Source organism: Salmo salar, chromosome ssa14 (genome assembly GCF_905237065.1).
Source record: "Salmo salar chromosome ssa14, Ssal_v3.1, whole genome shotgun sequence".
Classification (NCBI taxonomy): domain Eukaryota; kingdom Metazoa; phylum Chordata; class Actinopteri; order Salmoniformes; family Salmonidae; genus Salmo; species Salmo salar.
Window position 1 is genome coordinate 44,151,993 of NC_059455.1, and position 19,179 is coordinate 44,171,171.

Below are 19,179 nucleotides of genomic sequence, written 5' to 3' on the forward strand. Positions count from 1 at the left end.
TGATCTGTGCACTGAAATAATGAGTAACTAACAGTTAACATAGATAATCCTTCACAGGTACTGTTTGTGGCTCTAGTTCAGTAGTCCATGCTTTCCCATGATACAACCTACTATACTAGGCATACACACTCCCACCTTTCAACATCCACACACACACACACAACTTGAGGTTAACAACATCTACACAGACAACCTGAGGTTAACATCATTGAAACGCTCCACTACATAGTCAACAAGAGATTAACAGCATCTACACACCCAACTACATAAACAACCAGAGATTAAAATGGAACACGGCGAGTTTACATAAGTGTCCTAGCTACAGGCTAGACTCCAACAGGCTAGGCCGCTGTAAACTGTCGTTATCTTACCTTGACACCGTGAATAAGCCCATTCATCAGGAATGTGTGTTGAGGGAATGTTTCATGTAAGACCTGGGAAACAAACACAGATAACACCTCAACTGTTGTGTCCATACAGTAGCCTACAGTAAGATAACACTGTACTGTGTGGGTTAACACTTCAGTGTTAGTCAAACTAAAGCAGAGGAAAGTACTCATGCATTCATTTTCACAATATCCACTTCAATATAAAAAGAGACAAAACAAAAATAACTTGTGTCTGTATTAGTACAGGGTAACAAACTTATGACCTAAGGTGACTGGTCTTGACTACAGTAACCCCCCCCAAAAAACAAAGAATGCCTTTGACATTGCTGATGGGTACTTAAAAAAAAAAAAAAGTACTTTACAACGACATGTGGTTGTCTCACCTAGCCATCTTAAGATGAATGCAGAAACTGTAAATCGCGATGGATAAAGAGTCTGCTAAATGACAACTACTTCAAAAATGTTCACTTAGTCAACAGTTAGTCAAACTACAGCACAGGAAAATACCCATTAAACAATATGCACTTCATTATTTGATCGTGACCTTTCTGCGTCTGAGATACTGAGAGAACAAATACAATTAGTTAGGTCACAGAAACTAAAAACAGGAGGTAGAAAGGTCAAAGGGACTCCAGCACACTGCGTAAAGTTAGGTATCTTTTAAAGTACAACTTTTTGTTTCATTGTTAACTTAAGGGAGGTCTAAGGAAGGTCACTGAAAAACACACTGAGGCAAGCAGGCACATTGTATAATTTCCCTCAAATGCACAGAGGTCAGAAGCCAGGCATGGCAGTCCAAATACATGGGCTAAATCAATGCCATGCAGTTTAAAAAAGTCAATAGTATTTGAGATGGGGGGGGGGGGGCAGCTTGAGAAGAAGTGGGGGAGGGGGTCATTGACACCAGTAGGAACATGACCCTGTGCATGTTCAGAGTCAGACAGGACAGAGAGAACAAATTATAGGATTGCATTCCAAGTGGTACCACCCTATTCCCTATGGGCCCCGTTCAAAAATGAGTGCGCTATATAGGGAATAATGTGCCCTTTATGACACAGACAGGGTCTGAGTATTGGTCAGGAGGACATGGACTCAACAAACCTAGAGAAGCAAGATTAAAAGGCCGGGACCTCGGCGATTCCCTTCAAAATAAAAGTCCCACAATGAAGATGATAAAAAATAAAATTAGGAGGAAATCCTAGCAGACTTAGAAATGGATTTAACAATATAAAAAAATAAAAATAAAAGTTTAGCCTTCACATAATATCATAGAAGTGTTTACAACATTAAGAATAATGATTACTAGATTGTTATTTGCATTTACTGTTACCAGGGTGGGGTTAAGGCATTTACTGTTGCATTTACTGTTAGCATTTAAATCCCATTGTTATTTTGCGGCCCTTATAAAGGATTGGCCAATCATCTTAAAAATGCAGAAATTGCTGACCAACAGTAAGACAGAAGTTTCAAATAATACGCAAGATCCTCTTCATCACATTGGTAGAGAGTCAACGCACTGGGCACAAACAGGTTGAATCATTGATTATTTGTAATACATTTTTTTATGACACTGAAATTTGATAATGCGATGATACTAACCAACAGCAACATGATCTCACTAGGATACTGCCTCAATATTTTATTAGTCTAGCCAAAACGCTTGACCTGATGCATATTGTGGTACGCATCGTTGTCCTCGGGCTGATTTAAAATGTGTAAGTCTGCAGCCTGCTCATCATCATTAACATAATGTAGCCATTAACCGGTTCCAGATCTACTGATCATTGATTCGCTTAATAAGGCCGATGTCCGAACCCTTGCGAAAATCTAAATGACCCCCTCCCCCAAAAATCCCCATTTAAAAAATCCATCAGTTTAAGCAAGAGATGTTTTTTGTTGCATTGGATGCATCTCAATTCACTGCATCCGCCTATGTAACACCTCCGCATCTGCGGTGAAAGGTGGCATAGCTACAGCAGTGTTTGTCAGTCCATGAGACATCCCGAAAACCGGTCTTCTCACAAAATAGTCTGTAGCGTCCGAACGGTTTGGCCAACAAACTATTTTGACCCCTCTATGAAAAGATGAGACTCACATACACAATGATGTTCCCTATTCCACAAGTGTCTTGGGACTCGTCTGAAGTCAGTACATAGCCAATCTGCCAACACTATGTCTGTAGCGTCCAAACAGTTTGGGTTACACACTGATATGACCTGTGTAAAAGGTGACACTGTCACGAACATGTCAGATGTTTTGATCTGATGCCCACATGCCTCACAACTGTGTTCTTGGGGACATTCAATGCTGCAGAAATGTTTTAATACCCTTGCCCAGATCTGTGCCTCGACACAATCCTGTCTCGGAGCTCTACGGACAATTCCTTCAACCTCATGGCTTGGTTTTTGCTCTGACAGTACCAGTCAAAAGTTTGGACACACCTACTCATTCAAGGGTTTTTCACCATGAAGCATGGAGGTGGTGGTGTGATGGTGCTTTGCTGGCGACACTGTCAGTGATTTATTTAGAATTCAAAACGCACACTTAACCAGCATGGCATCTGCAGGGATATGCCATCCCATCTGGTTTGCGCTTAGTTCGACTATCATTTTGTTTTTCAACAGGACAATGACCCAACACATTTCCAGGCTGTGTAAGGGCTATTTGACCAAGCAGGAGAGTAATGGAGTGCTTCATCAGATCACCTGGCCTCCACAATCACACGACCTCAACCAAATTTGGTGCGGCAGGTAGCCTAGTGGTTAGAGCCTTGGGCCAGTAACCGAAAGGTTGCTTGATCGAATCCTCGAGCTGACAAGGTAAAAATCTGTCGTTCTGCCCCTGAACAAGGCAGTTAACCCACTGTCATTGTAAATAAGAATTTGTTCTTAACTTGCCTAGCAAAATAAAAGGTTAAATACTTTTTTTTTTATTGAGATGGTTTGGGATGAGTTAGACTGCAGAGTGAAGAAAAAGCAGCCAACAAGTTCACAGCATGTGGGATCTCCTTCAAGACTGTTGGAAAAGCATTCCAGGTGAAGCTGTTTGAGAGAATGCCAAGAGTGTGCAAAGCTGTCATCAAGGCAAAGGGTGGCTGCTTTGAAGAATACATTTGATTTGTTTAACACTTTTTTGGTTACTACATGATTCCGTGTGTGTTATTTAATAGTTTTGATGGTCTTCACTATTATTATACAATGTAGAAAATAGTAAAAATATAGAAAAACCCTTGAATGAGTAGGTGTGTCCAAACTTGACTGGTACTGTACATATATAAATGTATACACAAAACTCACAATATATCATACAAATAATAATAACAATTATTTCTATGACAACTAGTATAAAACATATCGATATTGTTATTAATAATAACATTTATACTTTTCACCCTAAGTATATCGGACAGGAGTCTTATTCTGAAGGACTAAAGACGTGACCCGGAAGTACTTATTTTTGCCTGCTTCACAGTGGTAGATTAATGTACATTGGTAGTGCAATGAGCTGGGAAACATTGATGCCAATCTCTAGTCTCCCCAGTGCCCTCTGATAAACCCAAAATGCTAAAATGTTGACGTCTCTGAAATGTAGTCAGGACAAGAGTGAAGATCAGCACCATTAACACTCCACTCGAGACTTATTGTTATTTAACTAGGCAAGTCAGTTAAGAACAAATTCTCATTGTCAATGACAGCCTAGGAACTGCCTTGTTCAGGGACAGAAGGACAGTTTTTTACCTTGTCAGCTCGGGGATTCGATCTAGCAACCTTTCTGTTAGTAGTCCAATGCTCTAACCACTAGGCTACCTGTCGCCCCAGACTGAGCAGACTAAAGGTCGAAAACACTCCGAAATGGGAGGTTCTACTGAACTTGTCCAATAACAAAAAGTTAAACACTTGTTTTCATATTACGTTGCAAAACGTTTTGCTACCTTGTGCCGTAATGAACATCTGTGCCTGTCAATATTGTAGCTCAAAGATTGTTTGTGGTTATCATTTGTTTGGTTGGGGAGAAATGTGACCAGAACCATAGTAAACAGGTAAGTGCCATTGACAGGCAGTGTATGAAAAAATGATCTCTTGGACCTCAATGTATTTTCATATTTACTATTATATAAAAACAATGTGTAATAAGGGTTGTTTCATGAGATGAAATAAAAGATGGCAGAAATTTTCCAAACGCTAAAAAAAGAGCTTATTTCTCAAAATTGTGCACACATTTGTTTACACACATTAGTGAGCATTTCTCCTTTGCCAAAATAATCCATCCACCTGACAGGTATGGCATATCAAGAAGCTGATCAAACAGCATGACCATTACACAGGTGCACTTTGTGCTGGGGACAATAAAGGCCACTAAAATGGACAGTTTTGTCACACAACACAATGCCACAGATGTCTCAAGTTCAGGGAGTGTGCAATTGGCATACTGACTGCAGGAATGACCACCAGAGCTGTTGCCAAAGAATTAAGTGTTAATTTCTGAGAATTTAGCAGTATGTTCAACTGTCCTCACAACTGAAGACCACGTGTAACCACACCAGCCCAGGACGTCCACACCAGGGTCTTGACCTGACTGCAGTACGGCGTAGACTTCAGTGGGCAAATACTCACCTTTGATGGCCACTGGCACGCTGGAAAATGTGCTCTTCACGGATTAATCCCGGTGTCAACTGTACCGGGCAGATGGCGTCGTGTGGGCGAGCGGTTTGCTGATGTCAACGTTGTAAACAGAGTGCCCCATTGTGGCGGTGGGGTTATGGTATGGGCAGGCATAAGCTACATATTAACACAATTGCATTTTATCTATAGATATTTGAATGCACAGAGATACCGGGATGAGATCCTGAAGACCATTGTCGTGCCAATTATCCACCGCCATGAACTCATTTTTTTAAATGACATGAATGTCGCAAGGATCGGTACACAATTCCTGGAAGCTGAAAATGTCCCATTTCTCCATGGCCTGCATACTCAGACAAGTCACCCATTGAGCCTGTGTGGGATGCTCTGGATCGATTAGTATAACAGCGTGTTCCAGTTCCCAACAATATCCAGCAACTTTGTACAGCCATTGATGACGAGTGGGACAACATTCCAAAGGCGACAATCAACTCTATGCAACGGAAATGTGTCACGCTGCATGAGACATATGGTGTTTAAGGTGTCTGTGACCAACTGATGCATACCTGTATTCCCAGTCATGTGAAATCCATAGATTAGGGCCTAATGAATTTATTTGAATTAACTGATTTCTTTATATTAACTCTAACTCAATATTTTTTAAAACTGTTACAGGTTGGGTTTATATTTTTGAACATTGTATATAGTTTGTCTGATATGGATTAGTTCGTTCAGTAGTTCTTCCATTGAGGGGAGTCGCGTTTACATCTAGGCCCCGTCCCAAATAGCACCCTACTGTGAGAGAAAAATTACATATTTACCTGATTTGATATTAAATGTTTAACAATTAATAGTAAAGACATTTCTGTCCTAATAGTGTGTGTTTTTATGCTCTCCACTCTAGTTCCCTGCAGCTAATCTGGGCATATGGTCACCAGAGATGGCTTGAGCTGACAAATGAGTTAAAGACTGCATTACATAGACAATAATGTGTTTTTACTAGAGATAGCTTAGGAGTAGAACAATCCCTCCTTGTCTCAAAATCATCCTTGCATCTGGGAGACTAATCCAGGGTGGGGTTAAGGCAACAACCCACATGCAGATAATGACAGGATGAACCCAGAGTGGCTTATGATGCTCCTTGGTGTGCATGGGAGGGGTTGAACCAACCATGACTAAGTATTGTTAGTATCAGCTATATATAGTACTCTGCATTTGTGTAAAGTTACTTGGTCCAACAATCAAGGGTTGACCAGCCTCATTAAAAGAATTAAATAAAGATGATTGTTTGAAGAAATGACAATGTCTCTCACTTAATTAGAATATTCCACGACACTATATAGCGCACTACTTTTGACCAGAGCCCTATTGGCCCCTCTCAGAAGTAGTGCACTATATAGGGAATAGGGTGCCATTTGGGACTCAGACCTATAACAACAACAACCTTGCACTGAACTTCTCTCTCCCTCGCTTTCTGATAAGCCCTTTCAAAAGTGAAAAGGGACCATGTTGAAATACACTGTTTGATGTCCCTTTACATATTCAGTCCATTAGTTCCTACCGACACAGAGCCTCTCATCCACACAACAGGCTGCGTCATCAGGCTCGCTCAACATTTAATTATCAATTCAATTATTCATAGCCGTTAGTGCAGCTGTTTGTGGGGAAATGTCACTCCCTGGTTGGGCTAAGGAAAGAATTAGGAATGGGTGGGAGGTATGAATGCAATATAAAACAGTCATTATGAATGCTTTATACAATCCGGTCCTTTTGGAGGACGAGGGTTCTTATCATTTTGGTCATTTAGCAGACACTCTTATCCAGAGCGGCTTGTTGTGCTCAGTGATGGTGTGCAATGGGGCTGGCTCAGTGGTGGCTTAGACACTATAGAGATCTGAGATAGATGAGAAACATTGTAATATTAGGGTTTTTCCTCGATCAAAATGGGGCTTAGTTGGTGGGCGTGGCGGGGGTATGGCCACGAGGGTGGCCAATGGTGCGGTCGCCGACTTGACATTTTAGAGGCCCTCGTTGGACGCAGTGACAATTTAGCGGTTTTAAAGCTAATTTCTTGCTATTCTACACATCTTTCCATAAGGCTGAAATAACATTTGCAGTTTTAAAGCAAATTTCCAGCAATTCTACACATCTTTCCATCGCTTATGCTATTTGAGCGACACAAACGTTTTAAAATCAAAATGGGGCCATGACCAAAATATACTACTCAAAAAAATAAAGGGAACACTTAAACAACACATCCTAGATCTGAATGAAAGAAATAATCTTATTAAATACTTTTTTCTTTACATAGTTGAATGTGCTGACAACAAAATCACAAAAAATATTAAATGGAAATCCAATTTATCAACCCATGGAGGTCTGGATTTGGAGTCACACTCAAAATTAAAGTGGAAAACCACACTACAGGCTGATCCAACTTTGATGTAATGTCCTTAAAACAAGTCAAAATGAGGCTCAGTAGTGTGTGTGGCCTCCATGTGCCTGTATGACCTCCCTACAACGCCTGGGCATGCTCCTGATGAGGTGGCGGATGGTCTCCTGAGGGATCTCCTCCCAGACCTGGACTAAAGCATCCGCCAACTCCTGGACAGTCTGTGGTGCAACGTGGCGTTGGTGGATGGAGTGAGACATGATGTCCCAGATGTGCTCAATTGGATTCAGGTCTGGGGAACGGGCGGGCCAGTCCATAGCATCAATGCCTTCCTCTTGCAGGAACTGCTGACACACTCCAGCCACATGAGGTCTAGCATTGTCTTGCATTAGGAGGAACCCAGGGCCAACCGCACCAGCATATGGTCTCACAAGGGGTCTGAGGATCCCATCTCGGTACCTGTCCTGCTGCTGGGTTGCTGCTGGGTTGTTGCCCTCCTACGGCCTCCTCCACGTCTCGATGTACTGGCCTGTCTCCTGGTAGCGCCTCCATGCTCTGGACACTACGCTGACAGACACAGCAATCCTTCTTGCCACAGCTCGCATTGATGTGCCATCCTGGATGAGCTGCACTACCTGAGCCACTTGTGTGGGTTGTAGACTCCGTCTCATGCTACCACTAGAGTGAAAGCACCGCCAGCATTCAAAAGTGACCAAAACATCAGCCAGGAAGCATAGGAACTGAGAAGTGGTCTGTGGTCCCCACCTGCAGAACCACTCCTTTATTGGGGGTGTCTTGCTAATTGCCGATAATTTCCACCTGTTGTCTATTCCATTTGCACAACAGCATGTGAAATGTATTGTCAATCAGTGTTGCTTCCTAAGTGGACAGTTTGATTTCACAGAAGTGTAATTGACTTGGAGTTACATTGTGTTGTTTAAGTGTTCCCTTTATTTTTTTGAGCAGTGTACTTTTGAATGAATCATTTGGGGAATTTTTGATTCTCCCTGACTGTCAAGCTTTTATTTTGGTGATTGTTTGTTCTTAAAGAATATCTTATTGAAATATATATTTATATCCATTATCTCTTCTACAAACTTTATATCTGATTTGAGTTGTTTAAGTTGGGGGGGGCATAGGCAGCCGAAACAACACTTAGGCGGCACGCCAAATGGTTTTCTGCATAGAAAAGTCCCTGAATGTTCATCGTGATTTACATTTTACATTTTAGTCATTTTAGCAGACGCTCTTATCCAGAGCGACTTACAGTAGTGAATGCATACATTTCATACATTTTTTTCTCCGTACTGGTCCCCCGTGGGAATCGAACCCACAACGCTGGCGTTGCAAACACCATGCTCTACCAACTGAGCCACACACCTTATAGTTACGCTTTAACAAGGAGCTTGAGTTAGATACAATTTCTTCTCCCAGACAAGTAATGCGGTCAGGACAAACTCAGGGCACGAGGCGTACTGCATGCTTTGGCCTCCGGTGTGATGGCCATTTGGGCTAGCATGGGCACGTGTTGTTGAAGCTTGTTTTGCATACAGTAGCAAGGTGGGTTGTAGATTACTGTGATCATGGGCAGGGTAGCCAATGAGCATGCATTGTATATCCCAGCTGTATGTATCCCTAAGTAACCACTAACCGTGGGTTTAATAGTTGAGAGGAGCAGTTTGTCTCAGGTGTGACAGGTGCTGGTTTACTCATGTGATAATGCCCGAGAAGCCGGTGTTTGGAGGATATATTGGCATGAGTGTCGTTAGGCCCAAGACGTCATAGCTTTAGCCGGTGGTAAATTTGTGGAAGACACAGGTGCGGCTTTCCTGTTCCCTACCGCTCGTAGCACAGGCGCGGCTTTCCTGTTCCCTACTGTACATAGAACAATGTAAGCTAGAGAACAGGTGGTGGTTTGGCCTACCGTGAGCATGGGTTGTATCACTACCGTTAGCATGGGTTTGATGGGGGGGGTTAACCTACAGTTAGCATGGGTGTGGCGTGCTCAGGGGTTTGATGGGGGGTTAACCTACAGTTAGCATGGGTGTGGCGTGCTCAGGGGTTTGATGGGGGGGGGGTTAACCTACAGTTAGCATGGGTGTGGCGTGCTCAGGGATTTGATGGGGGGGTTAACCTACCGTTAGCATGGGTGTGGCGTGCTCAGGGGTTTGATGGGGGGGTTAACCTACCGTTAGCATGGGTGTGGCGTGCTCAGGGGTTTGATGGGGGGTTAACCTACCGTTAGCATGGGTGTGGCGTGCTCAGGGGTTTGATGGGGGGTTAACCTACCGTTAGCATGGGTGTGGCGTGCTCAGGGGTTTGATGGCGGGTTAACATACCGTTAGCATGGGTGTGGCGTGCTCAGGGGTTTGATGGGGGGGTTAACCTACCGTTAGCATGGGTGTGGCGTGCTCAGGGGTTTGATGGCGGGTTAACATACCGTTAGCATGGGCGTGGTAAGAAGCCCCCAGGCAAAGAACTCCAGGAAGATCACCACCACAGCATGATAGACACTGGGATCACCCATCCCCTGGGGCTACAGCATGGAGAGAGAGAGCGAGAGATAAGAGAAAAGGAGGGAGAGGGGAGAGAAAGGAGAAGAAAAAAAAAGATTAGCTGACAGGCATACAATTCCAAAATGCTGTATGCACATCCACAAAACTTTAATTTAAAATAGCCAACGGACAACACTCGTTTCAAAAGTAGTGAGTGCAGTGTGAGTGAACATCCAAACTGCAACCGGTGCTGAGTATAGTGAGTGGGACTGCCCTTCTAACCCCAAGTGTCCACTAACATGTTCACTTCTGTTCATGGATTTAAAAGGAAAAGACTGGTGAAATATGATGGAACTCCCTACCCATGCTAACACCAATCCAATCCTTTTACATGCGTGGGGAGGAATGCAGAAGCGTACACTTCCCAGAGATGGAAAGAGGGGACATGGGAGTCTTGACAGAGAGGTGGGAAAGCAGTGTTGGCTGTAAAAGCAGCTGGGTGTGTTCGTTCTAGACCACAAATTATGCAATGCAATGTCAAGAACAGTTTCATTCTGACTGCCATCGCCTAGATCAAGCTAGTCTGCAGGGAACCAAGACCGTGTCAAAGGCTATTTAAGATCCAAAGTATTATTGTTGAGAACATATGGTTCTCGTGAGATCTCACTGGCTCAAGACTATAGCCAACATAAACAAGTGGTATCTCCCTCAATTCTAGTACCTACCCAAACCATGCTCCAAAGGACCACATTACTCAATCAAGATCATTGACCCGCCCCCTGGTGCAGTTTGAGGCCATGTGGAGGAGAGTGATAGGGGCGGTGAAGATGGGGGTGTGAGCAGGTGGGTCTGGGCAGGGGTGATGCTGTCAATGTTTGTGTCCGGCTGGATGTCGTTGTTTGTATTGTAAAAAAAATATATAGATACACTACCGGTCAAAAGTTTCAGAACACCTACTCATTAAAGGGTTTTTATTTGAACTATATTCTACATTGTAGAATAATAGAAGACACCAAAACTATGAAATAACATATGGAATCATGTAGTAAGCCAAAAAGTGTTAAATCAAAATATATTTTATATTTGAGAGTCTACAAAGTAGCCACCATTGGCCTTGATGACAGCTTTGCACACTCTTGGCAGTCTCACCCAGCTTCATGAAGAATGCTTTTCCAACAGTCTTGAAGGAGTTCCCACATATGCTGAGCACTGGTTAGCTGCTTTTTCTGCACTCTGCGGTTCATCCCAAACCATCTCAATTGGGTTGAGGTCGAGTGATTGTGGAGGCAAGGTCATCTGATGCAGCACTCCATCACTCTCCTTCTTGGTCAAATAGCCCTTACGCAGCCTGGAGGTGTGTTGGGTCATTGTCCTGTTGAAAAACAAATGATAGTCCCACTAAGCGCAAACCAGATGGGATGGCGTATTGCTGCAGAACGCTGTAGTATCCATGCTGGTTAAGGGTGCGTTTTGAATTCTAAATCACTGACAGTGTCATCAGCAAAGCACCCCCACACTTCACAGTGGGAACCGCACATGTAGCGATCATCCATTCACCTACTTTGCGTCTCACAAAGACATGGCAGTTGGAACCAAAAATCTCCAATTTGGACTAAAAAGACAGATTTCCACCGGTCTAATGTCCATTACTCGTGATTCTTGGCCCAAGCAAGTCTCTTCCTCTTCTTAGTGTCCTTTAGTAGTAGTTTCTTAGAAGCAATTCAACCACGATGGCCTGATTCACGCAGTCTCCTCTTTACAGTTGATGTTGAGATGTGTCTGTTACTTGAACTCTGTGAAGCATTTATTTGGGCTGCAATTTCTGAGGCTTGTAACTCCAATGAACTCATCCTCTGCAGCAGAGGTAACTCTGGGTCTTCCTTTCCTGTGGCGGTCCTCATGAGAGCCGGTTTCATCATAGCACTTGATGGTTTTTGCGACTGCACTCGAAGAAACTTTTAAAGTTATTCAAATTTTCCACATTAACTGACTGTCGTTTATCTTTGAGCTGTTCATGCCATAATATGGACTTTGTCTTTTACCAAACCGGGCTGTCTTCTGTATACCACCCCTAGCTTGTAACACAAGTGATTGCCTCAAACACGTCAAGGAGGAAAGAAATTCCAGAAATTAACCTTTTAACAAGGCACACCTGTTAATTGAAATGCATTCCAGGTGACTTCCTCATGAAGCTGGTTGAGAGAATGCCAAGCGTGTACAAAGCTGTCATCAAGGCAAAGGGTGGCTACTTTGAAGACTCTTAAATAATATATATTTTTTATTTGTTTAACACTTTTTGGTTAATACATTTACATTTAAGTCATTTAGCAGACGCTCTTATCCAGAGCGACTTACAAATTGGTGCATTCACCTTATGATATCCAGTGGAACAACCACTTTACAATAGTGCATCTAAATCTTTTAGGGGGGGTTAGAAGGATTACTTTATCCTATCCAGGTAGGTTAAAGAGGTGGGGTTTCAGGTGTCTCCGGAAGGTGGTGATTGACTCCGCTGTCCTGGCGTCGTGAGGGAGCTTGTTCCACCATTGGGGTGCCAGAGCAGCGAACAGTTTTGACTGGGCTGAGCGGGAACTGTGCTTCCTCAGAGGTAGGGAGGCGAGCAGGCCAGAGGTGGATGAACGCTGTGCCCTCGTTTGGGTGTAGGGCCTGATCAGAGCCTGATGGTACGGAGGTGCCGTTCCCCTCACAGCTCCGTAGGCAAGCACCATGGTCTTGTAGCGGATGCGAGCTTCAACTGGAAGCCAGTGGAGAGAGCGGAGGAGCGGGGTGACATGAGAGAACTTGGGAAGGTTGAACACCAGACGGGCTGCGGCGTTCTGGATGAGTTGTAGGGGTTTAATGGCACAGGCAGGGAGCCCAGCCAACAGCGAGTTGCAGTAATCCAGACGGGAGATGACAAGTGCCTGGATTAGGACCTGCGCCGCTTCCTGTGTGAGGCAGGGTCATACTCTGCGAATGTTGTAGAGCATGAACCTACATGATTCCATAGTTGAGGTCGTCACTATTATTCTAGAATGTAGAAAATAGTAAACAAAGAGAAACCCTGGAATGAGTAGGTGTCCAAACTTTTGACTGGTACCACACACACTAGATGACTAACAGGGCTCGTTGTTTTGAAGCCACCGCGCCTCCATTTTCATACTACCCCACCACTGTAAAAACTATTTTGGAAGCTATAGAATTGCATTTTAGGATTTTTTGTTGTTGCAATGTTTATTCTATTACAGACATCTTAATGCATCATTTTAAATTATGTGAGCTAAACATTAAAAAAAAGATACAAAAATATGAATGGAAAATTCAACACCCTACAACATTGCACAGTTTGGTCTTGATCGGATTCACAGAGAAACTGCACAATGAGTGCAGAGAAAAAAATGATACCTAATGCAATTCAAATAACTGAACCGATGGTGAAATAGTTTTAAAAAAAACGAATTGAGATACAATAGAATTCCATTAATTCCTATGGAGGACTACTCCTTCTGGGGAGTGCCAACATGGCTGAACTATTGCTTCAAAGCCTCTCATTGGCCAACACACAGCATTAGCGATCCAATGTTTATCTACACTGAGTGTAGAAACATTAGGAACACCTGCTCCTTCAACGACAGACTGACCAGGTGAAAGCTATGATTCCTTATTAAATCCACTTCAATCAGTGTAGATGAAGGGGGAGACCGGTTAAATAATGATTTTTAAGCCTTGAGACATGGATTGTGTATCATTCAGAGGGTGAATGGGCAACACAAAATATTTAAGTGCCTTTTAACGGAGAGTAGTAGGTGCCAGGCACACCAGTCCGTGTGTGTCAAAGAACAGCAACGCTGCTGTTTTTTCCCCCCACGTTCAACAGTTTCCCGTGTGCATCAATGATCCACCACCCAAAGGACACTCAGCAAACTTGTCAACTATGGGCAGCATCCCTGTGGAACGCTGTTGACACCTTGTAGTCCATGCCCGACTAATTGAGACTGTTCTGAGGGCAAAATGGGGTGCGACTCAATATTTGTAAGGTGTTCCTAATGTTTTCTACACCATTGCAAACAACTGACACCGAGTTAAACGTGTTCGACTTTGTTTGAATACTACAGTAACTTGACTAGATATCGCATACACTTGAGGCAAAATTTGAATCTAAAGCTAAAAAACCCCCATCTTACGTCAAACACAACACCAAACAAACTCGGATGAAGCGTGGCTCAAAGCAAACAGCTGACTTGCTAGCTCGCTGTGTCTGGTTTCCTATAAACGTTACAACCTGTACCACCTAGCAAACATTAGCTCACGTTAGCTAGCCAACAGCTGCTAGCTTGACATGAGACACTAGTGAGCTGACATGTTAAACTGCCCAGCCCGAAAACAACGGGTAGCTAAACTTGATAAAACAAAATATCATGCAAAACATGTCAATGTGCATAGCTATTAGGCTAACGAAGAAAAACAGCAAAATATGTTAGCTAACGTTACTCACACTGCCTCCATCTTTTATAATAATTTTCTTAGCCAGAAGAACGCTGCGGTTCAGCCGCTTTTTCTTCTTCTTTTCTCCCGTCATTGTTAACTTATGTCCATTCTTGATGTCAGAGGGGTAACTTCAGTAATAAGCTCTGGAAAATGATCAATATTTGACTTCGCCTTCTCTGGCTACATAGCAAGTGATTACCCAATGCACATATCCCCCACCTCATTTTGATCCATCTTCCTGTGTAAAAAGCAAACCGCCCCTCCGGTACGACACTTAGCCCTGATTGGCAGGCGCTAAGGAGGCGGAAGAGGAACCTCTGGATTTGATAGGTTCAGTAAAAAGTTTGTATTATCGATTACAAAATGTATTTTTGTCGACATCATCTGTAAGTTTTGCCAGAACAGAGGAACATCCTTTCGGGCAGTACAGTAACACATGCTCTGATATTATTAGAATGAATTGGAGGCGGCATGTGTTCATCTGTCCCTTTTCACCATACAAAAAAATAAAATAAAAGTAGTCTACAGTTAGTTACCTTTTCACCTCGTCTTCGTGTATTGGTTGTTTGGCACAGAGACATGTCCATCAAATATGTAAGTGAAAACCCAACATGCAACAATTGCATTGAGTTTACGGGGTTACAGTTCGAGGAAATCAGTCAGTTGAAATACTTTCATTAGGCCCTAATCTATGGATTTCACATGACTGGGAATACAGATGCATCTGTTGGTCACAGATAACTTAACAAAAGTGGGCCTCAGGATCTCAAGATGGTATTTTTGTGCAATCAAATTGCCATCATTGTTGTCTGTAGCTTATGCCTGCCCATACCATAACCCCACCGCCACCATGGGGCACTCTGTTCACATCAGCAAACCGGAGAAATGCTCACTAACAGGGATGTAAACAAATTCATGCACAAAATTAGAGAGAAATAAGCTTTTTGTGCATATGGAACATTTCTGGGATCTTTAAGTTTCAGCTCATGAAACATGGCACCAACACTTTACATGTTGCGTTTATATTTTTTGTTGTGCCGAGGAGTATTTCTGTCCGTAATAAAGCCCTTTTGTGTAGAAAAAAACTCATACTCATTGGCTGGGTCTGGCTCCACAGTGGGTGGGCCTATGCCTTCCCCTGCCCAGTCATGGTTGCACCCCTGCCCAGTCATGTGAAATCCATACATTAGGGCCTAATGCATTTATTTCAATTGACTGATTTTCTTATAACTCAGTAAAATCTTAGAAATTGTTGCATTTACATTTTTGTAAAGTAATAATCAATAATTTTGTAATCGATAATACACAGACTGGATGAAACTGGATGAATTTGTGATACTTGATAAAGTAATGTACAAAATTACTGATGTGAGCAGGCAGTCAGTCAATCTATGAGGGAGAGAGAAGGTGCATTATCTTAAAGGTAGACTCAGCGATATGAAGTACATGCTCAAAGTAAATAGCATTGTCGGTCAATTTACGCAACAACTAAGAGCGTTGAAGTGAGGCTAAACTTCTCCGCTGTTTTCGTCCCGTATGCTTCACATTGTAACTCTGTGAAGCAAACTCATGCAGATTCTGTCTAAGAGCAAAGTCTTGCATCTCGCTCATCGCAATCTCTCCAGTGCTGCTCGTGTCTACATCATTTAGCTGAGTCAACCTTTAATTGTCATGTTTTTTGGGGGGGGGGATGCTTGTGAAAATTTGAAAATATGTCAATAAATATATAGTAAAAAAAAAACAGGAAGACCAAGGTGAAAATATCCATCTCAATTTCACAGAAAAACACAAATATGCTGATAACCTTAAAACAATCTTGACTGTATTGTTTTCATTTTAGGTTAATTATCAATAAAATAGAACATTTATTTCACAAAGTACCAAACTAGGTGGCATAGAAGTAGTCCATTGCAAACAAGGAACCTGTATTATGGATTTAAATTATTTGGTCCTCGTTATACTACTGTCCACAGGTGAGACATCCAAAATACTTTCCTTTACAATAACATGAGATTGTACGTGGCTAAAATCAAAGGTGCATTAGTACAACAGACTGCACTGTGTCTTGTGTAATTCCATTATGACATCATTAGAGAACCACAGATGCCTTCTTAAGAGTCTCTCAACGTCAACAGCAGCATCATGGACTACAGGAGGAGGAGGGCCAAGCACCTCCCCTTCGCATAGACTGGGATGTAGTGGAGCAGATCGAGAGCTTCATGTTCCCTAGTGTTCATGTCACTAAGGACCTATCATGGTTCAAACACACCAAGACAGTCGTGAAGAGGGCACGACAACACCTATTCCCCCCTCAGGAGGCTGAAAAGATTTGGCATGGGTCCTTAGATCCTCAAAAGGTTCTACAGCTGCACCATCGAGAGCATTATGACTTGGTATGGCATCAGAGGGTAGTGTGTACGGCCCAGTGCATCACTGAGACCGAGCTTCCTGCCATCCAGGACCTCTATACCAGGCAGTGTCAAAAGTAAGATCAGTTGGTAGAGCACGGCACTTGATAGGGTTGTGGGTTCGAATCCCACAGTGGACCAGTACGAACAAATATAAAAATGTATGCACTCACTACTGTAAGTCGCTCTGAATAAGAACATCTGCTAAATGACTAAAATGTAAAAATGTAAGTGACAGACTGTTCTCTCTGCTACCGCATGGCAAGCGGTACCGTAGCGCCAAGTCTAGGACCAAAAGGCTCCTTGAGAGCTTCTTCCCCCAAGCCATAAGACTGCTGAACAGTTAATCAAATGGCCACCCGGACTATTTACATAGTCCGGGTGGCCATCTCTTATTTAGTCAAACATTTTTGCACTGACTCTCTTGCACAGGCTCGATGTACCCTCACTGGACTCTAGCCACACACACTCACACACATACATTCACACGCTTCACATACGCTGCTGCTACTCTGTTTATTATCTATGCATAGTCACTTTACCCCTACCTACATGTACAGTACCAGTCAAACGTTTGGACACACCTACTCATTCAAGGGTTTTTCTTACTATTTTCTACATTGTAGAATAATAGTGAAGACATCAACACTATGAAATAACAGATGGCATCATGTAGTAAGCCCCCAAAAAGTGTTAAACAAATCAAAATATATTTTATATTTGAGATTCTTCAAAGTAGCCACCCTTTGCCTTGATGACAGCTTTGCACGCTCTTGGCATTCTCTCAACCAGCCTCATGAGGTAGTCACCTCAATTAACAGGTGTGCCTTGTTAAAAGTTAATTTGCGGAATTTCTTTCCTTCTTAATGCATTTGAGCCAATCAGTTGTGTTGTGACAAGATAGGGGTGGTATACAGAAGATAGCCCTATTTGGTAAAAGATCAAGTCCATATTATGGCAAGTACAGCTCAAATAAGCAAAGAGAAATGACAGTCCATCATTACTTTAAGACATGAAGGCCAGTCATTCTTGAAAATTTGAAGAACTTTTCAATTTTCTTCAAGTGCCGTTGCAAAAACCATCAAGCTCTATGATGAAACTGGCTTTCATGAGGACCGCCACAGGAAAGGAAGACCCAGAGTTACCTCTGCTGCAAAGTACAAGTTCATTAGAGTTAACTGCACCTCAGATTGCAGCCCAAATAAATGCTTCACAGAGTTCACGTAACAGACACATCTCAATATCAACTGCTCAGAGGAGACTGCGTGAATCAGGCCTTCATGGTCAAATTGCTGTAAAGAAACCACTACTAAAGGACACCAATAATAAGAAGAGACTTGCTTGGGCCAAGAAACACAAGCAATGGACATTAGACATTTCACGTAAGCATTTCACTGTAAGGTCTACACCTGTTGTATTCGGCACGCGTGACAAATAAACTGATTTGATTAGACCAGTGGAAATCTGTCCTTTGGTCTGATGAGTCCAAATTTGAGATTTTTGGTTCCAACTGCCGTGTTTTTGTGAGACACAGAGTAGGTGAACGGATGATCTCCTCATGTGTGGTTCCCACCGTGAAGCATGGAGGAGGAGGTGTGATGGTTTGGGGGGTGCTTTGCTGGTGACACTGTCAGTGATTTATTTAGAATTCAAGGCACCCTTAACCAGCATGGCTACCACAGCGATACGCCATCACATCTGGTTTGCGCTTAGTGGGACTATCATTTGTTTTCAACAGGACAATGACCCAAAACACACTATTTGAGGAGTGTGATGGAGTGCTGCATCAGATGACCTTGCCTCCACAATCACCTGACCTCAACCTAATTGAGATGGTTTGGGATGAGTTGGACCACAGAGTGAAGGAAAAGCAGCCAACAAGTGCTCAGCATATGTGGGAACTCCTTCAAGACTGTTGGTAAAGCATTCCTCATGAAGCTGGTTGAGAAAATGCCAAGAGTGTACAAAGCTGTCCATCAAGGCAAAGGGTGGCTACTTTGAAGAATCTAAAATATATTTAGATTTGTTTAACACTTTTTGGGTTACTACGTACATGATTTCATAAGTGTTATTTCATAATTTTGATGTCTTCACTATTATTCTACAATGTAGTAAATAGTACAAATAAAGAAAAACTCTTGAATGAGTAGGTGTGTCCAAACCTTTGACTGGTCCTGTAAATATTACCTCAGTTACCTGGACTAACCCGTACCCCTGCACATTGACTTGGTATAGGTACCCCTTGTATACAGCCCCGTTATCGTTATTGTGTTACTATTTTCCCTAGAGTAAGTAATCACATTTTTCTTACCTTTTAAAAACTAAGCATTTTAAGGTAAGGTCTACATCTGTTGTTTTCGGCGCATGTGACAAACATTTGATTAG

General features: G+C 42.7%; 1 protein-coding gene across 1 annotated transcript in view; it reads right to left on the bottom strand.

Annotated features, from left to right (window-relative positions):
- The window catches only part of LOC106569615 (hippocampus abundant transcript 1 protein), a 47,143-nt gene extending 31,903 nt beyond the window's left edge, over positions 1–15,240 (bottom strand). Inside the window, exons 1-3 of the mRNA XM_014141157.2 lie at positions 14,394–15,240; positions 9,844–9,939; positions 372–434 (exon numbers count right to left, since the gene is read on the bottom strand). Of these exons, the coding sequence (XP_013996632.1) occupies positions 372–434; positions 9,844–9,939; positions 14,394–14,477 (243 nt within the window). The 5' untranslated portion in view covers positions 14,478–15,240. The remainder of the gene's footprint in view (positions 1–371; positions 435–9,843; positions 9,940–14,393) is intronic.
- Between the last annotated feature and the right edge of the window lie 3,939 nt (positions 15,241–19,179).